This window comes from Odontesthes bonariensis, chromosome 1 (genome assembly GCF_027942865.1).
Source record: "Odontesthes bonariensis isolate fOdoBon6 chromosome 1, fOdoBon6.hap1, whole genome shotgun sequence".
Taxonomy (NCBI): Eukaryota; Metazoa; Chordata; class Actinopteri; order Atheriniformes; family Atherinopsidae; genus Odontesthes; species Odontesthes bonariensis.
The window spans coordinates 36,532,948-36,559,334 of NC_134506.1; the positions used below are offsets into that span (position 1 = coordinate 36,532,948).

The 26,387-nt window shown below is 43.0% G+C and overlaps 1 protein-coding gene across 13 annotated transcripts in view; it reads left to right on the forward strand.

Annotated features, from left to right (window-relative positions):
- The first annotated feature begins 650 nt into the window (after positions 1-650).
- neo1a (neogenin 1a) overlaps positions 651-26,387 on the forward strand; it is a 169,201-nt gene continuing 143,464 nt past the window's right edge. For all 13 annotated transcript variants that reach the window (XM_075465941.1, XM_075465986.1, XM_075466020.1 and 10 more), the window contains exon 1: positions 651-1,263. In XM_075465941.1, coding sequence (XP_075322056.1) covers positions 1,173-1,263 — 91 coding nt within the window. In that variant the 5' untranslated portion in view covers positions 651-1,172. The remainder of the gene's footprint in view (positions 1,264-26,387) is intronic.

Genomic DNA, 26,387 nt, shown 5'->3' on the forward strand with positions numbered 1-26,387 from the left:
GAGTTACTACTACATCACTGTAGTTCAGACACAAATATTTTACCCCACAACAGTTATTTGGACAACTTTGAGTACAATGAAGACACAGTTTAATATAAAATATGGAGTAGTGATGTCATATAGGAGTATTTATCCCTGAGGGTAACTTCACGAGCTACCCAGCAGATGGCTGTGAAATAGTGAAATCACCTTTACCAGCTACAAAAAATGTCATTCTGAATGATCCCATTTTGCATAATGAGTACTAATTTTCTAAATATTTCAGATGCATTGAAGGTTTTATGCTTCTGCACTTTTACTTGAGTAAAGCTTTTAACGCAAGGATTTTACATGTAACAGAATATTTCTTCTTTGTGGTATAGGTACATGATCTGAGTACTTCATCCACCTCAGTTTGTAGTGCAGTGTTTAAGATGACAAAAAATAAAGTGTGAACTGGGAAATGGTTTTATCATTTCCAGTTCGGTGAGTTTGAAAAAGCAAAAATGCGTAAAAGTTAAGAAATAATTCCAGTTGTTTTTCTGGGTAAAAAATGTGTTAATCTGGTGTTGTCGTTGGTAAATCCCACGCCGTATTTTAGTTTTTGCCTGAGCACGCAGACAGCCAGGATCCAAACTTCCGTGAGAATCCGCGCCCTGTTTTCCGGGGAGCCGGAGGAGATCCAGCCCTTCCAACACGCTGCTCTCTTACGTCCCGTCCGTGAGCAGTGAGCTGGCCGCGGCGGAGATTTCTCCTTCTGCTCGGATCTTATCTTTTCTCCAACAGATCTCTTTCTTGTCTTTTGCGCGCTCGGCAGATATCGGCAGCGGTGTGGTCGGCACGCCGGTGCGTAATTGTGCGCAAATCGTTTTGAGGCTGCGCCTCTGTGGCAATGGATTGATTTCGGTGTGTTTTTTTCCCCGACCTGTGCTTCGACCAAGTTGAGAAAACAATCTCTAACCTGCGGCTCTCTCCTTCCAGCTACATGTTTCATCCGGCCAGTCTTCAAAGTACCTGGATCCGGATGTTTCTGCACATTTTAGGACTTTGAACTTTTTCCTCCTTTGCACATTTGCTGGAGGTGGCCGGGGGATTTTAAGGATTTATTTTTTTTTAATTTTTTTTTTTTTAGAAAAAAACCCCCAGCTTCTCCGGAGTTCTTGAAGCCTGCAAAGATTTATTTGTGAAAAGTGATGGCCGAGCGGGGAGCTCTGTCGCTCCTCTCTCTTCTCTGTCTCACCTTTCCCTGCACGGAGACCACCGCCGCCAAGCATGTCGACAAAGGTAAAACACCGCTCACACTTCAGCTGTCTGCCTGCTTCTTCACGCCTCGATTGAACAAACTTGCTCGCGTTGGATTTTGGCTTGTGAGAAAAGAAAGAAAAAGAAACGCATGGGATGTCTCGGGAAAAAAAAAACCACACACACGGGGTCAGGCAGCTATTTCTGCTGTGCTCAGGTCAGCCACTCATTCACAATTTAGATAACTTTGAAAGTAGGCTACTTTTCATAACATGCGCTCCGTTTAATCCCAGAGCAGTCCTGGTTGAAGCAGCAAAGCAACACGCTTTCATACCCCGTCCTTTTGTCTGCACGGAGGCTGTTGAGGCAGATCTGCCGATAGGTTTTCCCAGCTTGTCTTCCAAGTGATTCACAGGCATGATCATATGCAACTGCGTTCTGAAGCCTAAAGAACCCCATTTACCTGCTGAATGAAGTTGGTCCATTCGTGCGTGACAAACTGTGTGGTCTTGGAGACGCAAAGGGTGTCTCGAGTAGCAAAAAAAAAGAAAAAGAAAAGGCTCAACGCATAGAGTCATTTGTTCATCACTGTCAGGTAATAAGCTTGCATCATCAGTCCGGCAGACATCTCATTACCTGGGCGTCAATACATGTTTAGCTGATGGACAAACGGAACCTAATTCATTTGCTTCTCTTAATTGTTTTGAAGTGAGGTCTCTGCACTGCAGTGTGTACTTCACATGTCTCATTCCAACCGGTGGTGCTGTCATGGAAAAAAAAAATCCACTTACATTAGACGTGATTTGTTACTAGAGGCGTTAATAAGAACGCGTTTCAGCAAACACACAAATGAGCCCCCCTCCGGATAAATGGGGGAATCATGAGTAACCATGTCTTTTCCTGCAGTTATTGGAGCGCACAGCTCCAGACACCATCACACACCCTTTCTTGACAAATTCGTCTCTTTATCATTTAAGCTGGAAGGCACAACCACCGCAGCATGTGGTCTGGAAAATCTGATCATAACCGACTGTTGTGCAACGTGGCCCAGTTCTTGTGATATGTGAAATAGTTGTTACGTCAAAGAAAGAAGTCTTAGTGCTTTTGAAAGCACGTTGTGTGTTTAGTCAGTTAATAATAATGAATGTGCAAAAAAAAAAAAAAAAAAGAGAGAGAGAGAGACCGGCCTTGGAGGGACTGGCTTCTGCTTGCTGTTGGGCTCTCTTGCGTGTGGAGCTTGATGAAAGACTCCTGAATGAAAAGCACTCTGCAGTAGTGGAAGGGGAGATGGAGAGAGAGAGAGAGAAAAAAAGCCCCTCCTTGGCTTTGCTGGAGATCAGTACAAAAGAGAGATGGGGGTAGGGTGAAACAGGCTGACTGTCTGGAAAGTAATAAAACCAGGAGATTAAGGGGTCCAGGGAGTTCCTTTGGGAGCCTTGATTGATTCCAGAGAATTGGACTGGGACCCACACGCAGAGAGTTTCATGTTACTAATTGTGGGGTCCCCTGCACTGAAAATATCTGTTTATTCGAAACACATTTCTTTGAGCTTCCTGGCTCTGGTCACAACTTCTCTTCTCAAAGCTGGCAGAGTTGTGGCCTAAACTTAGAAAGTTCAGTCGGTCTTGTTTGGTTTATGGAGCCAAAGTTGTACTTTTTTTGTTTACTCTGACATAACCTGCAAAAGTTGAGCCAAACTGCAGCTATTTTCCTCCTCCTGCAGGTTGTAGAAGTTGTAAGGACTTAGAAAAAAAAAGTCTTAATAAGTTAGGCTTTTGTAAACAAGTCTCAGTGAGAGGAGTGTAAAATTCATTTAGGCAGTATCTTATCTCTGTAACCCTGCTGGAGGGGAATTGTATGCTGATTGTCTCCCACAGGACAGTGCAAATAACTTGCTGAAATGTGCAAACATTTGGCAATCCTCTCTGCTCCTACAGTTGACTCTCCGGGGTATTATCTTCACAGACCACCTCAGATGCAAATCTGCAAAGACTTTCAAAACAGTTGTTGTTTTTCTTTCTTTTTCAGACGCATTTAAGGTCTTCTCCGTGGACTCTGCCGTTAAGAACATAATTTACCACCTTTGTGTTGTTGTTTGGAAAGCCCTGGTGGTCCTACATTCCAGTTTGTGAGGAAATAAGTAGGAAGGCTTAAAGATGGGTGTAATTCCATTTGCCTCGTTGGAACTCGAAGCTGGGAAAGCAAGCACACATGAGTTGAAGAGTTCCAGTCGCAAACTGGAAAACCAGAAGGGTTTTCTCATTGCTGCGCTCGCTGACCAGACAAGCTATTATTAGCAATAGAAGCTGATAATAATAAGGCATTACCCTGTATTTTGCAACATTTTTACTTGCAGAGGATGGACACTCGTATCTGTGCGAGGGATTTAATGATCAAACAGACAGTTTATCACTGCAGCTAACACCACTTTTCAGCGCCAAGTGGCCATGTTAGGTTTTTTTGTGGTCGGGACTGGTGAGCCTCCTCCAAGTGTCTGACTTCGGGGTTCTTTCCAGTTCAATCTTCCTACTGGGAACTAAGAAATTTGAGAGTTCAAATGGAACACGCCATTATACATCACCCTCCAATGACATTTTAAGCTCTACTCGCAGTGTCCGAAATGTTTCAGCCATTCATGGAAATAATTTTTACAACTTCATCTTTTTCACATGTCGACATCATCTGGTGACGACTTGAGACGGGGCATCATAGATACTTAGTAGCTTTTTCTGCTGTACAGAGTATGCTATTTACCGATCATTTATTTATGGCCTCGAATCGCTCATAAAGTCCTAATGACCTCCATCCACCAAGAGATGGATAATTGCACACGCAGCCAAGTATTTGATTCCTCTGCCTCACTAATGAACCCACACCATTAGGATACGATGCTCATCTTCCATTGCTTCAGATGTGTGTGTGTGTGTGTGTGTGTGGGGGGGGGGGCTCAGTTTCCTGTGGCTCAGTGTTGTCGTGTCAGAGATGGCAGGGTGAAGTCAGCAATATGAGGTCGTGCCTTATTTTGGTTTATTCCAGCTACATCTTGTGGTCCAGGCTAAAATGGAAGCAGTAAGTGAAATAATTTGCCCCTGCTGTTATAGCAGTTTATCCTGTGTAATCGGCAGAGTGAAAGGGGGGATCAATATCTTCTCAATAGATGGCTTGACATCTGCTGGTGCTTCGTGTTGGTGGTTGGGGTCAGTGCAATCAACCACTTTAAGCTGACAAGGCGCCCCACTTTCTGAATTTGCTTATAAATGGCTGTGGTTCAAAAAGGAGATTACAGCGTGGATTGAATTGCAGGATTCGTGACGTGCAGTCACACCTATAACAACATCGGCTTCGTGAAAATATATTGCACAGTTTGGTCCCTCTTTCAACAAATCCAACTTTCACACGTTGGCTTAGCTGTTAGTCCGGAGGTTTGGTACTCGGAAAACCAGAGTGAAAACCCGTGTGCTCTAAGACATTGAATCCAGGATTTTCTGTGCATTTATTGCTATTCAGCAAGCTGTTTAAAACTGCTCCTCTGACTGCCATTGGTTCTCAGTTCCCTGTGCATTTGAAGCATGGACGAGGATAGATTTTTTTGATTACTTGCGGTGGTGAAGTATGGCTGAAGCCCAGGTTGCATCATGCTCTAAAACTCAGGGGATCATGGGTAAGTCCATGAAACTGCCTCTATCAGTGTTGCTTCCTGTGACGTGGTGGAGCAGAGGTGTGCCTTGGGTCAGATTGGAAAATGTATTTTGAATCAGGTATGTCGTAAGAAACAAACTACTCGAATGAACGATGAGATGTTTTGCTTCCAGAGCAGAAAAAATAATTGCAACATTTTTCTTCTTGTTTCAGGGTAGCAAATACTATGTTTCATAGTCATGTGCAAAATAACCCAGACAGCCACCAGCTGCTGATACAACACAGCCATGTTCATCTGTTCCAAGCCTGTTAACAGATTATCTTCACGCACATTTACGTCCAATTATGAAGCAACTTTGTTGGAACTTTGCTTCACAGCAAAAGAAAATCACATATCGCTGTTATCGAAGGAATACTTTGTGATTATTTGTCAGAAAGTAAAGATTTGGTCTCTCATGCCAATCCGAGTCCCTGTGGAAAACCTGGCCCCTGAACACAGGATGAACCCTTTAAGATGAATTAAAGTGTTGTTGTCCGGAACCACAGTTATGCACTGTGCTTTGAAAACCAGCCCATTCCATGTTACGGCTGGTCAGAGCGCTGCTGACATCAAATGTGCTTTAAAGCCGAATTTCTCTCAGGTTCAGAGAAACCCCTGCTGTGCCAAAAAAGATATCAGAAGCAGCACCTTCCCAGGTCTGCTGTCTGTTAACTTTATCTCTGCCTGCCCCTTTCATGTCAAAACAAACAAACCAACAAACAAACAAAACTGGCTCGGACTTTGAGCTGAATAGTGTCTGGAGAACATAACGCTGTCCGTACTCCTCTAAGGGATGATTCCTATGATGTTTGATTACCCATGAGACATTACAACCACAGTTTTGTCTTCTAGGAGACGGAGCTGCAACACTTTCCCCTCCCTGACATCAACTTTCCCTTTACTGTTGTTGTAAAACTCCAACAAAATGCAAAAATAAGGTAGAACTTTAGTTAGTTTAGCAGTTTAGTGCTGTTCTGCTCTCCAGGGTTTCATGTTCTGCTGTGATTGAATGGTGTTCAGGCTTAATGACCTCTGGGAGAATAGAGTCTTTTCCGTTTCTTCGGAGCTGACGCACATAGTAGCGGTGCGAGCAGAAGCACACGAGGAAGCGACGGGAGTTATGGGGTAGATGTCAGTAAGACTCTACGTTGTCATCTCCGCTCCTGTTTTCGTGCTCCGGAGAACTGAACTGGTCACGCTCTGCCTCTTAAGCTTCTGTGTAATCTCACAGTTACACATTCACAACCCTCAGGTTGAGTTGTGTGCGTTGTCAAGCCATTCAGCGAGTAACGTAACTGCTCAAGGTGTGCGAGAGCCGTTGGTGTGGTTGGGACATTTTTAAAATGTCTACAAGAGGAACCAGAAGAAGAATCGACATTCTCTCCAAGGCATGTGGGTCAAATCTTTACATTCTGTTTTGGCCGCGCGTTGCTGCATGCTGCACTAACTCTGGGAGTTTAAATCAAATCAGAATAATTGACACAGAAATAATGATCAGTCTGACAGAAATACTGTGACCTCTTTTGTGCATCAGAGCTTCTAGCAGAGCTCCACACAGGCTTACAAGTGAAGGCTGTATGAATAGCAAGCTGTCTTCTTTTGGCCAGACATGTTCTGTAATATTTATGTTGAGCTGCGCTGCAGTCACAGTCGGTTATGTTTTTGAGGACAGCGTGGCATTGTCCAGTGTTTCACTGCATACAGAAAAATTACAGGGGCCAAGCTTTCCTGATTGATTGCACGTCCTCTATAGTTGGTGCAAGGAAACAGCAAATGGTACCGTGTGTGTGTGTGTGTGTATGTTAGATTTAAGTAGCGTACTGCAAGCAGAGACGCATTTCCCTTGGCTTTGCATTCAAGCAAAACCTTGAAGAAATGGGCTTCGTGGCCCTTCCAAAAGAATCTTTTATACAAGCTCAGTGGGACAGAGGAGACGTTTCTCACTGAAAATTTTCCTCAAACTTTGGCTGCTCGGGTTCTGCGGGGCTCCTGTTGTGACGTCTCCTGGTCGGTGGTGGCAGCTGCACAGGTTTATGACACATGCAAGCTGTGCTTGTCGGATAAGCCTCAACTAATGAGAGCAAAGCTCTGTTATACACAAAACTGTCCTACAGCTCTGGGGGGGCATATTACAGGCATGTCCTATTAAAGCAAGAACTGTTAAGCTTTTTTAAAATGTTTGGATTCTTATTTTGAAATCAAAGCAGCCACCGGAGGCGCGCTTTGTCACGTAACTGCAGGGGGACAAGAGAAGATGCAACTATCTGGAATTGGAAACTTGAGCACATTAAAGTGAAGCTTTAGTTCTTCATTTCTTTGCCACAAACTACATTTTTGTGAAGGTGCTGTAGGTTTTTTTTTGCCACTTTGCACAATCACTAGCTTTTTGAATCTTAAATATGATTGGTGAAATTTCTATTGCCAGCCTAATTCTGTGGAGTATGGTTTCTTTCCCACCAGCAGTCTTGGTTATAAATGAAGAGGGACTAATTCGATTTTTGAAAGATGGATTAATAACCTTCATTTGCTTGCACTATAGCTGTTGGAGGTCCAACATCCTGCAGCTCTCAGACATGAATTTATTCTCTGCTGTCCTTTTGGAGGACGTCCAGGGTGTGATGAATTAACCCGAAAGTCTTCTTAGTAGTTTCGTTCAGAGTGCAGCGCAGCTGTTATGTAGCATGTGCAAGAATTAATGCACCTTTTGGTTTTATTAATCGTTGTCCAGTATGAAAAGTTCAATTTGATCGGTCTTCTCCCCAGACAAGAAGTGTTTCCTATAGACCCTCTGTCCTGCTGATACCCTCTCTGCCAGATTTGTGTTTCTTCAAACCTCAAACATCACCATCTTCTCTGAAATTGTGCTCTGTTAACCAGTATTTGTACGTGGTGGAGATCTTACATACACACTCAAGGTATCATTCACTCATGTACACAGCCTTCATTCAGTCAAAGGAACTTCTCATTTGTTGAAAGGGTGTGGAGGCAGGCAATCACAGAGAGGGGACTGTGAGCCCTGCTCAGTAGAGCTGGCTGCCATCGTCTCGTAACCGGCTGTGGCTCCTGGCAGCTTTAAACAGGGTTAGGTGTGTGTGTGTGTGTGTGTGTGTGTATCTTTTGGTGCGTATTTGTATAGGCGTATGCCACCCATATGGGGTTAACAGCTGTTTTATCTAGGAAGTTCAGAGAGTTTTTTTTGCTGGAAGTAACTCTTAAGAAAAAAACAAATGTTTACCTGCTTGCACTTAGACCACTTTCATTCAGCTTTGAGTTTGTTCTGTGCAGCAGCCAGAAACCGCCGTGGCTCCGATTTGGCTTCAGGGCCTGGGAGCTTATTTTTGGGGAGCAAAATCAAGGCGGGAGGAATTGATAGCCACACTACTTATTATTTTTTATTGTGGAAGACTTTATTTTGTTCCGTTTAGTTTAAAATGACAGATTTGCATAGAGCTGTGTGTAGTAAAGTCGTGCGGTTTGCGTCTGTGAAAGAACTTTGATTTCTCAAAATGTGCTTGGGGAAACATTTGATGAAAATCTGATGTTTTACTCTGGGAAATGTTTTTTTTTTTTCACAGGGTTAGCACTGCGATAGCACGATTATACAAATCTGCCTCAGATTTGTTGTTCTGTTTTACAAAGTAGGGAACTTGCTTGTCTGGTTTGGAAATCCAATACAGCCCACTTAACTTTTTTGCATGGTCGGCACAGTGTGTTACAGCGTCAGCAAGAAAAGAGGGTGTCATTTATTTAGTTTTTGTCCCACGCTGTACTTTTCCATGGCACTGTCTCAGCACGTAGAGCAGCAGCAGCGTCCTGGATTGTTGAGTCTCAGACATTAAGTTTAAACAATTTAGGGTTTAGAGTTAAGACCTGTAGAGGCTCTGTTGCAGTCATGTGTATATATATCAACAAGGTGTCCCTGTTCTGCTTCGAATCCCTCCATTCAACCTCCCAGTTTTGATTTTGATTTCACCTGCTGCTATGGTGACCTCCGAAAAAACAATTCTCCTGCCTTTAACCAATGTTTCTGCTGCTAATTCCAAGCTGAAACGACTCTTTGAAAAGTTCAGCATTGCATAGAGGCTCCTTTGTGCTGTCGGGAGCTCCCCTCTGGCACGAGGCTTTACTGTCGGCAGTGACTTCGCACCATGTTATTGGAGCCAGTTCCTCCTCAACTCTTAGCTCATCTACCTCTATCTATTTAATACTTTGCCATGATGTAATGGAATCGGCCGTCTTTTTTTGATTCTGCTTTCTTGACCCTTCACAGTCGGATAAAAGTGTTCCTCTACAGCAGTCCCTGCAAGATGCTGTTTTAAATTTTTTTTTTTATTCTAACACAAAACACGCTTTAGCTCGACCTCAGAAACGTATATAGCAATTTTAAAGTTTGTTTTGCAGCCAAGGTAAGTGTGTTGTGTGTGTATAATACTGTTGATCAAAATTTGAAGCAGAAAGTGAGCTATTGGAGCTGCTCTTTTTCCAGTAGTGGTAAAGGGGAGCTAAATGGGGGCAAAGACACGCATTCAGGAGCTATTTAAAGCTGAATTGTCTCTAAGTTGGTTGTGATTTTTGATGAGTGGGCTACACTTCCTGCTCAGCCAGGCACCCGGTCAGTGAAATGAGATGTATCTTCCCCTTTCATTACATATGCACATGCGTTTTCTGAGGTTGATCTTGAATGTTTTGAAAGATTTGAATCCGTTTATGAATTCAATAACTAAGACCGGCTGTGATATGAAACCTGAGATTGTGAGGACCATTACTGACAGGCTTACACAATAATATGAGGGAGATTACACAACTTACGTTTAATGCAGCACAGTGACTGCTGGGCCGAGCTCCACGGAACCCTAAAAGCAGCATCTGTGATGACGGTCTTTTCAGCGGTCTCTGAATACACTCATGACCTTTCTCTGTTTGTTGTACATGAGGCAGAGGAGGTATTGGTAAAAGGATAAGCAGGCAGATGCTGTGGTGAGGATTTTTTTTTTAATCCAGTTCGAAGTGTACGCATGCCGTGATGGAAAGCAGCTGCATCTCTTCCCTCTGATTCTTTAAGCATTGTCCCTTGAACCTTGACTCGACTGCCACCTCCCCTCCCCGTCTCAGCTTGTGACAGGCCACTCAGCCGCAGCACCAGCATGGCTGCGAAATGGATGGCAGGCAGTAGGGGAGCACCTGCGGAGGAATAGCAGGCGAGCAGCATTCCATCACAGGGCCCTGAGACACAGATGTCATGAGACAAGAGGGAGGTGAATGGAGTGGGGGATGGGTGGGAAGGGCCAGTGGCAGAGGTTTTGGAATATTGGGGCAGTAATGGAGTGGGATAGCAAGCCAGCTGCTACCGACAGATTCTTAATGAGGTTTCCCATCAAGAACACAGGGAGATGAACATTAATGACTACAGTTAAACCTGTCTGTTCATTTATTCCCCCCCTTTCAATCATGTTGGGATGAGGTGCCTGACATGTTTGTGCACACATTCCTTTTTTTTTTAATTTTTTTCCCCCCTCAAGCCACATTTTCATTTTAAAAGGGCTGCAGAGAGTACAGCATTCATTTTCATTATTGATTAATCCATTTTTGTCTGATCACTAGACCGGTCACAGTTAACAATTAATCATGTAATCAACTTATTTTAGATGATCACAGTGATGGTTGCATATTCAATATTCGCGTGTTTGAAAACGGCTTGGTGAAACCGTGTCATTTCCACATTGTTTTCTTCCATTTTTCAAAGAGCTGACTAATTGATGGAGTCCATGCCCTTTTAACAATGTCAGCTCGTTATACACCCGTCCTCTGCTGTGGACATGGCATCTCTTCCAAGTGGAATTTTTCTATAAAAGGCAAAGAAACATGTAATTTGTGAGTCAAGGTTCCTCTATTCATTTAAAAATGGCTGTTTTTCTTTAAAAAGTTTTGTTAATTGTTAAATTATATTATGATTGTTATTATAAGACAATTAAATCATTAATTGCAATTATTTGTATGGTATTTGACCTACTATCATTTCATAATTGTGACAGCCCTATTGATCAGTTTATTAATCGTTTACTATTGGCCAAGGTTTCTTCTCTAATGTGTTCATTTTTTTTTTTTTTTTTTACCAACACCACAAAATCAAAAGAAACGACATAAAATGCAGAAAAGCTAGAGATCCAGATCTGGGCTCCACCCCCTCGAGCCTAAATAAAGATAAAGAGGCTATTGAAAGTTAATGAATAACAGCCATGTAGTTTTTTCACTCAAAAAGAATTTGCACATTGAAATTATTGTTGACTTTTTCGATTTTGCAGTGGTATAGTGTGCATCCGTAGGTAATGCATGTTATCATGATCAGATTGTGTGGATTGGGCCGTCACTCTTTGTCCACTCACCTGCAGATTCCAGTGCTCCTAGCTTTTTTTTTTATTTTTATTTTTTCTCAAAGACATAAAACTTGCACTGTGTTCCTCTAAGCCAACAACAAGTTGCTGTTCGTGTCGCAGTGCGCATGACGTGAACTATCCTGCAGATCAGTTAATTTGGACAGAACTGGATATATTTGAGGGTAAGCCGTCATTTGCCTGTCCAGTTTGAAAAGCAGCCAACACCTGCTGCCAGCCAAGTAACTGCTGCATTGCTAATAATAGGCCTATCCACTGCATTGAACTATTATCCAGAGTGTGAAAAGCATTCTACCAATGTGAAGTGACAGTGAGATTTCATGCAATCTTCTCCCAGCAACTAACGGTCTTGAATTAGTAGTTTGGGAGAAAAGCTTTTTCTGCTTTCATACTTCATTTACCTGGCGTGGCCTAAATTAGTCCTGAGTGCATAAGCATGTCATTTAGGCTTTTTGGACACCTGCTGAACAAATTCACTCAAAGGGAACACATACACACAAACGCACACTCTCAGAGCAGGATCCTAAAATATGTCCTGCAGTCTGTCTGTGCCATATGGCATAAAATACTGTAGTGAGGTGTAGCAAATCTAAATGAAAATTCACCCAAGATCATTTCATTAAGCAGGTGTGAAAGCAGCTTAATTCAAGCTGGTTTTGGCTCCCCTCACCAGTCCAAGTTTAGTACGAAGCAACAGTTCATTCAGCTGGAAAATGTGAAAGCTTTTTTTTAAAGCGGGACACCAAGGTGCACACTTTCTTTTCCCCTCAAAAGAAGATGTCAGAAGTGTTCGGGATTGATAAAGGATAGTGGTTTTATTAGCAGCTACCAGCCTGTGGGGTGCTTTTTGTTGCAGAATGACAGGGGACTTAATAATGAAGCTCTCTAACCCAATCAACCCTGAATCAGTGGAGCCCTTCTTTCCCTTCATTGTCCCTCTCTCAATCCCCCCACAGTGCCACTGCATTCCCAGCCTGGCGGGGCAGTGTCTCAGGGCCAGAGCCATGTCACGCACCCCGTTTCGCCTCAAACCACCGTGGTGGGGGTGAGGGTCAGGGGTTCAAGTGCTCGCCATGGGTCGATGGGTGGGATGCCTGGTGACTGTGGCTTGAACCCCTGCACTGGCTACATCAGGAATGAGTTTTTAATGACAGAGAAATTGGCTAACCTCACAATATCCAGCCATTTGCCTTTAGCACACTGTTACCGACCTTGTACCATTTTTCCCTTTCCTTCAAACAGACTTCAAAAGAGAGGCATAGATAGCCCCTCCTGGATCAGCATCAAGACAGTAGGAAAGCAGTCGGAGAACATTCCTAGTGTGCTACACAGGGGTAGAGTGTGAATTTTAGGAGCTGTGTCTCTGCTAGTCGCACACATACCTGTGATTCACGTGCTTGCTGTAGAAGCTTAACCCCTTCTCATGTGTGATGTCTGAATACAACGGCTGGTTTTGAAGACTATATGTATAAAGGCTTGTTGGCCACCACACATGCCAGTGCTTTTGAGGTTTTATCCAAATCCACAGCTGGGTTTTTTTTATTGTCATCCTGTGCTTGTGCCTCATCTAGTTTACCATGTTCTTTAAATGCCCTTAAAAACATCCACTGACATTGTTAGAAATTAAGTTATATGTTGCTTTTACCAAGAACTGGAGTCTTAGGATCAATAACAATTTAATTCCTATGCATTTAGTATGGAAATGGCACTTTAATGCACTAAGCGCACCTTGTCGCAGAGGCTAGAAAGCAGGGGGATCTCCCATGAGAACGAGCTGCATAGTAACTCTAAAACTGTCTCGCATACCAGTGAATTCTTTATTTTTAGCCAGCGAGCCGGTCATCCTCACAGTCTGCTCCTTTCGAGGTCTCCATCTTCAGAGTGGAAGTATTGATCTTTTTTTACATTTTTTTTTTTTTACCACAGGTCAAAGCCACTCGTAGGCCTGAGAACCACTCATTGGCTTAACCAACCATTTTGATTAAAGTACAATTCTTTTTGTCGGCAAATGACATATAAACTTCATCTATTATTTGATTTTTGTCTTTTAATTCTGTTAGAGATTTTAAACCTAGTTAGATGTTTTTGAAATGTTAATAGTTTAGACACTTTCAAACCAACTTTACTAATATCTCATAGTCAGTGTAATAATTATTGATAAACCCCTTTTCTACAACATAGACTCATGCTCAGCTGGGTTGGTGTTGTGATCTTGCTGCCTCCACATAAATTTTTCTAAAGTAAAACTGTTGCTGGTCTTTCTGTTTATATGAGAAGAAAATGGCAAAGACTTTGTATTTGATCACACACACCCCCCCCCATTAAAATATCTTGCTTTGCTAAGGCATTAAGAGACTCGCAGAGCTTTCTTATTTTAAAACGGAATTAATCTAGATCTATCTAACTCATAAAAACAAATTCTCATTGAGAGAGCCAAAAAGTCCTTCTCCCTTTCAGGATACTTAATTAAAGCACAGTATCCATGTGCTGTGGGTTTTCTGGTCAGCGTGTCCACAGTCTGCATAGATAAGATTTCCTGAGGGGAAACAATTGTGTGAAATACAGGAAACCATTAGAAAGCCAGGGACTCATGTCTCTCCCTGCTGAGTAAATAGCGTCCCCCCCCCCCCCACACACACACACACATTTGAACCACTTCTGAATGAGCCCAGCACTTGTAACAATAAAGGCAGGAAATGAACTGTACTCACACAGAAGCGTGCAGGATGCTCATTGTGTTCTTAATTGACCAAAGTAGGTTGGGTTGTAAAATCCGACTTTTCTCTGGGTAAGACAAAAATAACTCAAAGATAACATACAGAAGGTGTGGTCAAAAAGCAGCTAATGAGGCTGTATTTATTTGCATGATTTCAGATATTTTTGGGCTGTTGTGGTCTGCGTCTTAACTGACCCAGTTTTGTGTGAAATTGGAGCCTTACTTTTAATGCTCACAGGAAAGGTACAGGTGCAGGAGAGAAACGAAACATGTCACCAACTGGCACCGTCTGTTCTGTGTGGCACAACCAGTGGCACCCCTCACAGTCAAACTGTTTACGATTTGCAAACCTCATCTGGCTGTAGACAGACGGGACTCAGAGCTCTGCTTGAGTTGTCACCCGAGAAGCCCTCCAGGGGAAAGTTGTTTTGTCCTTGAGTGTAGACCATAAGCGTATTTGGGCTGATCAGCATTCAGAGGAGATTGGTATTGTAGGGGATTGAGCTTATGTGAACTAGCAATCCCACCTTTTCATTAAACAGTATTCAACTATTTTATTCTTTGTTTCAATGGTGTTCTTAGCACAAAGAATAAATGAGGCCACTTCTAAATGACCATTCTGGCTTTATTGCTGAGGAAAGGATCAATTGTTATCCGGACCCACTTTTTATACATGGTGTAATTGATATTTGCTTTACCCCCAAGATTAAGTGACAACTAAGCAGGTTAGCACTGAGGATTTTCCCAGATTAACTCCAAGAGTCCAATCTAAGTGGTGATGCTCCCTGAATAATCCCAAGCGTCCGCCTTACCTGGGATTTACTAGCATATGAAAGGGAAATGAGATCAGAGGTGGTGATAAAAATCCTGCAGCAAAGCCTCCCTCAGAGAAAATTAGATGCACACATGGCATTGTCTGTCACCAGCTGCTCATGTCCTCATTTCCGATAAATTGATTTTGGGTGTTCAGGTGATGAGAGGACATGCAGTCCTTCAGAGTGGAGAACGGTGCGTCCATCTTTTTTCTTCAGCTGGCTTTTTTTTTGTGCAGTTTTGCAGCGGTTTGTTTGCATTGTTGGCATGTGAACAAATAAGCTTCCTTTGTTGGAGCCTGAAGTGATAGTTGTCTTTGCACTGTGTTACCCATTCACACCGTGTCCACCCACTGCTACGCAGGGTCCCCATATCTCGGCGGATTCACAAGCAACTAATTTAGGGGCTGCTAAGTGATTTGGCATCTGTCTTTTATAGGACCCTTGTGAGCCACAACTACCACCAGCCCCCTCTTAGCCGTCGCTACCTATGCCTGTGGCGTCAACGCTTGCTTTTGAATTTCAATTAGACCCGAATGTGTTGCTGTGTTTATTTGAGGGGGAGGGGTGTTACTAGTAGTAGCTGGTTGTGTGTGTCAATCAAATATTCAGCGTGACCAATGTGCAACTCGGTGAAGGCTTGTTGGTGTGTTCTCAGGGGGGCACAAGGCTTTAAGTGCTGCCCGCGGGGCGTACCCTGCCCTCCACTGTTCACACATTGAGCTCTCTCCCCTCGTCATCTTCTTCACAATGTGAACACAGGCAGAACAATCAATAACGGCCTGACCGTCGTCCTTCATCCACCCTCCTCCCCCTTCCAACTCCTCCTCTGGTCAGCCGCTCCCTGCTCTCCATTTATCAACACTGTGTTTGATGTTGGCTTCATCATTCTCTGTCAGCCCCCTCAACACTGCGATGTGTGTAATTGTATTAGATTTGTCATGGTTGTGTAGTGATTTGGTCTGCCCCTGCTGGCTCTGGGCCAAAGGCCTTTATTTTGTGTACCTGCACCCCTGGCATTAGTTTAAGTATCTGTGGTATTTAATTTATTTCCATATGGTTCAGTGGGTTCTCTTGGTACCCTAAGGAACATCACATCCTTTATTAAAGACTGTTTTGCTTTTTGGGAGTTCCATTGTTCCCAGCATCCCTCTCTTGTTACTAGGCAATGAAGCATAAGTGATCATTAAAAATCAAGCCCCACAGTAGGCCATTTGTATGAGTGGAAGTGACTGAAGCCCTGTTGCCCTGAAATTACACAGAGACGCTGTATGTGAGAACGCAATCAGTTGGACCGGACCTTGTGAGGAATTTTCCCAACCAGCTCCCTGGTATCAAGTCCCTGTCGTGTCTGATTGGATCCATGTCTGACAAGAGCAGACACTTGCCCAAGTATAATGATTTTTGTGTCATGTGACTTGAGCAAAAAAGGAAATACAGAAACAACTAACAGTGAATAAGGTAAACAAACAAGCCACTAAAAATGTCTAACTGGTGAGACATTGAGATTCAGGAAATTGTTTTCAGACTGGGTGTGGCCTAAGGAGTTGGAGAAATTCATTAATGACGGGGCTGTTTATGGCTGAAATAGAACCACAACTACTTTTTATGTTGCATCTTGCTTCATGCGTGCTCTACATCACCCCTTGTTGAAACCAAGAATGTACTTCCAACGGTGAGATGGAGTCGGACACGGATGATCCTCTTTTGTGTGGAACCTGTGTGACAGGGCAGTCCGATTCACTGGACATTGTCATGAGTTTATTTGAGGCTGGGCTCTCGAGGTACCTCACGATTTGATTCGATTACGACTCAGATGGCTGTGATGTGATTATAAAATGAATTTGGATGCATCTCATTTTCTACACAGAACTTCAGTTTTTTTGTTTAACTCACTGTGTGACGCTTGGTACTATCAAGTGAAAGTGTTTGAATAAAGAACCTAATTAATTTACTCCCAATATTCTTAATTAATAAAACAAATGGAAGAGATGTGGCCACTTCACTGGAATTGTGCATTTGGCAACATATTGTGGCACCAGGAAAATGGAATTGTTCCTGCAGCAGCGTACTTGTAGTAAATTAATACAGGCGCCAGCATATGCTGAATCATTGACAAAAAATGAACAGAACTCTACGCAGCATCCTCCTGTTTTGGGCAAGAGCTCAGCCATCTTGTGCATTCTGTCGACTGCCTTGGAGCCTCACTTGCGCTTTTCCAAGTTCCTCCTTTTTGTGTTCTGTCAACATTACCTCATCAATTAGATAGATTTTTTAAATTTGTGTATTGAATCAGCATCGTCCACGTCTGCATTTTCCCCACATCTGGGGTTTATGTGTGAAACTGCCAACACACTTTAGGTCCTTAAATGTGCATTTTTAGGTTTCTTGATTTGTGCGAGCTGAAATGTTTATTCAAATACGGGCGAGTATGAACTGTTTCATTTGTGTGATGTAAAGATCGATGTAATAACTTGGAGTGTTAACACACTAATCACTCTGATCGTTAACACTGCCAAAGGCTGGAGGCTTTGTTTACCTTTGTCTTGTCTAATACCTTCCTCAAATAACCTTCTCCAACTAATGCTGCCTCTGATAATTTCCTCTTGTAAGGTTCTTCAGTGAAACCTGTTGTGTGGGGATCATCTTTGGCTGGTCCATGTCTTGCTTTTGAGAAAGAGTGTGAGCCTGTAGTGAGAGATGAGGAAAAAGAGGCTATGTACAGGAGAGTAGGGAAAGGGGGGGGGGACTCAGAGAGAGGCCGTCTTTGTCAATTATACACGCACTACAACCTTCACGGCCACATTAGATCTCTTACTCTGTACACCAATTTGTCATTAATAATGAATAGAGCTCTCTATGCTATTTTGCTTTCTCTTCCCCACCCACCCCAGCTTTGGCCCTTAAGGCGTCTACCCCTTTTTCCCCGTTCCCCGATTCCCCAACCTCCATCCCGTCCCACTCTTCCCTCTTTTCTCCCTTCCCCCCACTGTTTCAGCTGTTTGACTGCTACCCAGGAGCGATGGCAGGTGTGCATACATCATCATGGTGCTGGCCACACAGCCTGCAGCACCCGAGTAGTCATCATCAGGCAGACGCATCCACCTGCCTGCTGAAATGAAACATTGGTGAAAAGTTGAGTGTTTGCTTTTGTAGCAGTTGACGTTATCTTGGTTTAGATTAGGACATGTGCTTGTTTTGTTCCTCCTCACTGAAACCCACAGACAATGACAAATGAATGACACATCCACTCTGTAGAGACACTGAGAATAAAATGAATAGCATATGAGCTATTGTTGACACTCATCTGCATGCACAGAGGGAAAGGTTTTGTTTTATTAATATTATTTCCTGTTTGATTGTCGTGTCAAAATAGCAACCATTATTTAGTCCCTAAATACAAGCTTCTCAGGATTGACAGTTCAATGTTCTCAGCTCAGATGACGCACTAAAGACGACATACGGAACATCCGTAGTTAATGGTAAATTTTGTCTGAATAGTGCCCACAACTGCACTTAAGACGCACAGCTGCGGGGACTGATTCAAGATCTGCTGCGGTGTCACTTCATTAACAACTGGGAGGTTGCACCACTAAGCGGATTTTATTCATACTGTTCACTGCGACACGAGTCAAAAAAAGGTCACATTGATTATCAGTAGAGAGGAAAAAAAGTCAGCTTGTTACATTTTTTATTTAATTGGAATGGTAGAATCAGAAGGATGATGCACTGTGGCCTCACAGGAAGATGGTTCTGAGGTCTGTTTGGAGCTTGTATGTTATACCTGTGCCTGCGGGGGTTTTCTCCACGTGTTCTAGTTTCATTTAAAATACATACATGCATATGAGGGTTGGAAGTTAATCTCTTGCCCAGTGTTCACTGGGATAGGCTCTGCCCTTCTCTTAACAGTGTCACGTGAGCTAAGGGATGTAGAATCAGAACATCTTGTAAAGTCACATCACAAAGACTCGCTTTCAGGTTGCAGACACACGGCCCAGATCTGAGGCACATCCATCGGTTGTCGTTGATCTGTATGAATGCTTTAGGGATGTGATTAGTGAGATTTGGCAGATTTGCCCATGAATGCCCACAACTACTGCAGAGTCAACTTGACGTGGGGCTGAATGCCAGAAAACACTTTCCCATTGCACTCATGAGCCAGATGTTAGCAGGTGTGCTTCTTTTTCAACACTGTAAAAAGGGCTATATGAGGTTATTATGAATGATATAAACATGAAAATGGTACATTAAGCATTTGCAATACACTTAGTACCAAACTAATCCCCTCATTATATTGAATAAAACATAAATATACATAAGAAACTGGGAGCTAGATGTGTACTGTAATGTCTATTGAGTCATTACTTTTTTTTATGCATTTACAGACGTTTTTTTGTAATTCTGTGGTCGTTTTTCTTGGCAAGCAGTGTATCTCATGTTATTCAGCTACATGGCAGATCTTGTGTTTCTGGGGCAGATACTCCCTTTCAAAGACACCACACGGCTCACAATGCCTGAAAGTGGGCCTGGTTGGATCCCCTGTCATGGATTGTGACGATCAAACCAGCGTACAAAAAGAAAGAGGAAGAAAAAGATGGGTGGGCGACTCCCAGCTGACAGATTAAGGACAGGTTTACAACACTCATAGAGCAGAAATCATATTTTCTACCCACATCAGTGGGATTATGCTCGTCTTTAGCCATTTATGTGTCTTATTGAGGAATCGTTAATGTAGTTTAAAAGCAGTAGAGTCTGTAGTGCTGCTGAGTGGTACAACGTCGTTTCCACTGAAGCAGCAGAGAAGGGAATAAAGCTTGTGCTCTAATGGTTTTAGGATCAGTCGGAGATCTCGCTCTCAGATAAGCAAATGATCAGACCTCCCCATGTCTGTATGACACACCATCAGTCGAGTGTTCTGTGAACAAACTAGGGCTGCCACAAACGATTATTTTGATAGTCGACTAATCACCAATTATTTTTTTCGATTAGTCGACTAATCGGATCATACGTAAAGTAAAACATATAGCTTATCGCACCAGCATGCAGCTGCTATTATATAACCATCATTAGCTTTCAGCTTAAAGTGTTTAAGGTATATGCTAACGAAAAATAAAGACAATTAAGATGATAGTTCATTAAACCTTTAATGAAATATATGTGCTAATAAGGCTAATGAATCAAATTGTCATCGCTAATGCTAACGTTTACAGCTATCAATATGACTAAGTAGTAAGTTAGCTCTCTGTTTACGCTAATATTAGCAGCTAACTTGCAAGTTAACTTGCCGAGACGACGGTCCCTCTTCATCGTTGTCACAATCAGCTACAACGTGCTTCCTTTTCAGGTGCAGTTGTGCTGCCGTGGAAGGCAAGTTCTGCCCTGCAGATTGTGCATTGAACACTTTTCTGTCTTAAAATGATCCCACATTTTTTAGCTCCGTTGCCGGGTCGCCATGATACCAGAGCCCGTCTGGTATAACGTCCGGTGACATCACGGCGGACCCCTTACCACTACTGCGCATGTTTGTCAAGGACAGTTTTGAGAGGAAAACAAAGTTTAAAAAAAAAAAACATAAAAAAAACCAACGACGCGTCGACTATTAAATTAGTCGTTGATGAATTTAGTAGTCGACATAATCGTGACAAGTCGACTAATCGTGGCAGCCCTACAACAAACAGCTTCTCAACCGCTGTTGACTAATTGCTGACCTTTTCTTAATTAAGGTTCATAGTAGTGCAGCGGGCACCAATCCTCAGTGTATATGTGAGATTAACACATTTGTGTGCCTGCTGAAGTGACTTAACATCACCCAGAAGATGTTGGAAAGATGGAACATGGCAGTTGGAGGTTTCAGGCTAGAATAAGGCAGCATCATTGCCTGTAGGAATTTGTTTTCCCTTTCCTCAAGGGAGCTTCCTCTTCTTCCAACCCGAGGCGATCTGTCTTCCTGTCATCCTATTGATCCCCTCCAATGCTCATTAATATGGGGAAAAGGCCACTCAGCCTAAGGTGTGAGCGGAATGGCTGCATTTTGATATAGAGAAAGGTGTGCAACTGAAATAAGAGATGATTCATCAGGCCCAGAATTATTTTCTTACAGTTAGAATACCTTCCATCTTCACTGAGTAAATGTCTGGCTCAGAGGGAGGGCTTTTATGAAAGCCTTACGCTCGGGCAGTGTGTAAATAAAACTGCGATATCTCCGAAGAGCCAGTGATGGTGTGCTGGAGATCTTTGACCTTGTGCACATCGCTGACAAAACCTTTTCAAGAGGAAAGTACATAAAAACAAGGGATTTTAATCTCCGAGCATCAAGTGGGCTTGCTGAGCTGAAGCCAGCTTAGACTCACTTTAGTGAATGTCAGCTGGCTATCTAGCTGCAGACACTCTCCCTGTGCAGTTTGCTTATAAAACAGGAGTGTGGGCTAGTCTCAGATGCATTTTGATTTGTTGAGCTTGGTGAAAATTAAACGTTTCAAATCCACTCAAGGTAAGATTGTGGTTTTTCTTTTCTCCTTATTTTCCCCATCCAGTGTTGCATTTTAATTTGCACTTCATTTACATTCATATTGAATTTGTTGTCTGCCATATGCTCCCTGACGTTGTCATGGGATACAGGCCAGACTGATCATTTCCTTTTTGGAAGCAGCTGTGCACATGCAGTTGTGTGTGTTTTCAGTGATAAATAGAGGAAAACTCCCTCCTCAGGCAGACGGTAAATGTTGGATAAAATCAAGATGTTCAGATTGTCCACTGTTGAATTTCGGTTTGTCATACGCAAATTGCCCACACATATATCCTTAAATACCATGTTGCAGTAATTAACTGTGTTAATTGTTGAGATTTTGGTCTTTCAGGAGCCACTGGCTTAAATCCCATTTAAAATGACTGGAGCGACTGCAGTGCCCCTTTGGCTCTGTTCAATCTTGACTGCAAATCTCTGCATGAGGTCACTGGTAATTAGTGGTGAGAATGCCTGTTTTTGATTAACAATGAAATGCCCTTTGTGGCCTAAGTAGACCTACCAGCCAGGTAGCACTGGTATAACCAAGAGACTCGTGTGCAGCAATTTACAGCAAAGCTTTTCTCTAACCTGGGATGGTCTCCATTCGGCCCCTCCCCCCTCTGAACTTGTTAGTAAATCAAGACCACTGTGAGATGCCAGCGAAACTGTCCATTAATAAGCGCTATGCCTAGTCAAGTGGCACAGGAAGCACAAGGGTCAAGCCCGCCTTCCAATCATTATACCTCATCTACTTCCTAGTAAAAGGCCCCTAGACACTAAGCTACAGGTTGCCATGGAGACCCAGGACAGGGAGTGGAGTGTGGGATGGGGGTCGGGGTCTGGAAAGCGGTGCAGACAACCATTAGCAACCCATTCTGTGGTAATTAATGATCATCCCACTGGCTCAAAATCTGGGCCTGGAGAACAAACAGACACAAGTCGTGCACTCGGAGAGCAAATGGCACAATGGAGAGAGAAGCATCTTTGATCTGGAGAGGTGAAATGTTTTTTTGTCATTCCTGGAAAATGGTGACGGGAAAATGGTGATGTGAAAAACGATTCCCGGTCCGGGTGGATGGGAGGGTTGTGTGCGAAGAAACAAAAGCTTCCCGCTGCACTTTCATCCCACCACACAAGTCTGTCTCCTGTTTTGCAAGGACAGAATAATTAACAGGACAGACTCACAAAGCCCCTCCATTTTCACCCTTCTGCTCACTCTAAACCTTTGACTGGTGTCTATCTGGGTGTGCTAAAATAATCACTTGTCTAATCGAGTTATGAGCGCTTTTCACATTCCAAATATGAAGCTCACATTATTGGGTTTGTAATCAAATCTGAGGGCTGCTTGCCCTAAGGGGATTTTCAGTCAGCCGTCAAGCCAGGCAGCCAATCAGCCAACCATAGCAGCTTTGAAGTGCCGGCAGACCAAACTTACCCCCCCTCACACTATATCCTCAAGCAGATAACTCCCCCTCTTCATGCTGCATAACCAAATGTGAACATACTCAGTCACAAAAGCAATTTTGTGGGCAAATAAAATATAAACAGATGCCACACAGATGCATAATAACACAGGGAACACGCATACAACAATTGGTGGCACAAAGGCAAAGATTGTTGCTCACATTTAGTGAGGACTAGTGCTGCTCAGTCTGACAGGCAGGCTGTGTGGGAGCCACAGTGAGGGCACATAATCCTCACTGACACCACACCTTTATCTCTCTCACACACACTGTACAGATAGAAAAATTATGCATCAGTTTGATATGCAGGCAAATATGTGATTGCATCAATGTCCTGGTGTTTCTGAGATACGCACATTTTTATGAGACGCAGAATTAAGACATTTGAAGACAACAATTTTGGTCTCACCATAATAGTCATCTTATTAGGGACCTAAAACGCTGAAATGTATAGAAAAATATATGACCTGGTTTGCATTGATAATTATCTTGATATGCAGAATCAGAATGCAGTAAGATGCATACATTTCCTGCCTAAACTTTCCATCCTTTTTAATTTCATTTGCCCTTAATAATGGAAAAGGTTGGTATTTTGTACAATTCAGAGTAGCTCAAGGATGCTGGATTCATTGTAGTATAAAATACCAATTTGCTATCTGGAGAGGCTAGGACTGGGGATCGAGCTGCTAATCTCGAAGTGGAGAGATGTGTGCTCCTCTGACTGAACTAAAGCCAATAAACGTGAAAATCGGCAGCTAGTTTTGCAGACTAAAATTTGCAGCAGCATGTCAGCTGACCAACTCTGGCAAATAAAGGACAGGAAGGACTGAAACTGGGATGCTGTGATCTGCTTTTCCTCACCCAAACCACACTGTTTTGTTGACTAAAACTACTTAAACAGTGTTTGGGAATGAAAGTAAAGAATCATCTTCCGTGGGAAAAACAAGAGTTGGAGTCTCATTGAACAAACAATGACTTTGAATGGATTGATTACAATTCTTCCAACCTCCAAATCCGTGCTTGTTTGTGGACTGAAAGGGCTCAGATTCCATTGATACTTACTTGCAAAGATATGCCCAAAGTTGTTTCTATTGTAGTGTCCTCTTTTTTCCTCTTTTCAACCAAGGGTTGCTGCTGGGCTGGTGCTCGAGCTGTAAGAGCTGGCTCAACTTTAGAACCTTCTAAAAACTTCCACAGAGACGCGTCATTACGTCACTTTAAATGTCATTTAAACCCTCTAGTGTTGCTGAATTTTGAGGACGGTGGTACAGAGCAGTCGGTGTTTGTCTCATTTCTCCTCACACCAACGTCTTGATATTACCAGCTTAGTTTTAAATGCTTTAGTAAAAGGCTTTTCAGTGTTCGGCTGGCAATTCCAAATACTAGGCTAACTGGTTATGAATGCAGCCGCAAACAGAATTTTAATATATGGTTTAAAGCAGGATCTATAAAGGGTGTACATGTACATTACTGTTCTATCTTGACAAGCTTAGAGCACTGGAATTGACAGCCCCCGAGTGGCAACATATTCAACATGGCTGCTGTCACTGCTCGTGGGATTGGGAGTATAACAAATCAATATCATCTACGTTAAAGGCTTATAGTCTCGACTGGGACCTGTGCGACCTTCTAAACAATCTGTGGACCACGGAAATTAATATCAGGCCAGAAATCGGGTTTACTGATGTTTATATGTATCTCAGTTATACCTCAGTTCATAACATTGGGAGAATATTTGACTTGTGAACCTGAGGATCAGGATTACAAAGGCAGGTTACTGATGCAAATGAAACATTCATCAAACTGTCAATGGTAAACATTCCATGAACATATTGCGAGCAGACTCCATCCATCCATCCATCATCTTCCGCTTGTCCAGGGATCGGGTCGCGGGGGCAGCAGCTTGAGCAGAGAGACCCAGACGTCCCTGTCCCCGGCCACTTCCTCCAGCTCTTCTGGGGGGACCCCGAGGCCTTCCCAGGCCAGCCGAGAAACATAGTCTCACCAACGTGTCCTGGGTCTTCCCCGGGGCCTCCTCCCAGTGGGACGGGCCCGGAACACCTCACCAGGGAGGCGTCCAGGAGGCATCCTAACCAGATGCCCGAGCCACCTCATCTGACTCCTCTCGATGCGGAGGAGCAGCGGTTCTACTCCAAGCCCCTCCCGGATGACCGAGCTTCTCACCCTATCTCTAAGGGAGAGCCCAGACACCCTGCGGAGGAAACTCATTTCGGCCGCTTGTATTCGCGTTCTCGTTCTTTCGGTCACTACCCACAGCTCGTGACCATAGGTGAGGGTAGGAACATAGAGTGACCGGTAAATCGAGAGCTTCGCTTCGTTAAGTCATGTTCTGTTGAAATTTGACTTTTAGAATACTTGTTCCTCTAAGGTTGTCTTGCCTGATTAAAGTCTTGCTCTCTTTAAAAAATGCAGACCAAAATGAGCGTTGTTTCCAAGCCTGGATACCAGTTATCTCTGTGAACGACAGAAATCCATTTAGCTCACTTCTCTTTGCTTTTTAGAATTTTGCATTAGAAATAGTCGATATTGTCGATTGCACAACTTCTCTTTGCTATTTTAGACGTGTTTTCTGCGTTTTCCAGCCAGTCAAACAGTCTGCAGACAGTAAGCTTGCTGTTTGTTTTTTTTTGCCAGTAAGTAGCTAAAACCAGGTGTAATCGGTGAACAGTCGCATGTCTGGCATCTAACGCATGCCCTCATTAAACCAATCAACTGTGAATGTTAGACCTGATCGTATTTAAAAACATGATTGCAGATTTTATTTTGCTATTTTATTTGAAAACGAGTGGAAAATGACAAAAAAGCCACTGAGTTGTGAACTGGGCAGAATTCACAAACTGCCAATATTGAAACATCAGCAGTATGAGAGGAACAACTAACTCATGCTCTTCCACTCCTCTACTTAGCTTAGCTTTTTAGCATTCTGACTAGAGGCTACACCGGCTATTTTTTTTACATGGTGGTCACAAAGTTTTTGCTGAAATGATTGATCTCCACAAATCCACATCCAGCCCCTAATGTGAAATTAAATTAACTCAAATATAGATTGAATTGACACACATTGAGTTGTTAAAGGGCAATGGTTTAAACCAGTGACCTAATGTTGCACCTCATGTTTATTTGTTTTGACCGCATAAAATCACAAAATCTTTTTTTTTTTTTTATTATTATTTTTTTTAAACTAAACACATATGATTTGACAATAAAACGCATGAAACAAGATCCATGCATATGTGAAAGAAGCAGTCTTTTTATTCAGTTCATAAATGGGTTGATAGGAAATTGTCATTCAGCAAAGCATTGTCTGATACACTTTCTAAATCAACCAAATGAAATGTGGTTAAGGTCTCATTACTCTGCCGGTTATTTTCCACACTCTTGCAGGCCACTGTGCCCTCATACGGTCAGTTAGTGATACTGGCCGTGGTTGTTGTTATTCCAGACATTCCTGCTGAGGGATGCTTTCTCCTCTGTGGCATGGCAGTGAATTCTAGCATGTCTGTCACCCATCGACTCATCCCAAGGGCGCTATCAGTGCTCAGCCTCTCTCAGGCATGCATGTATACACAGTGTCCCAC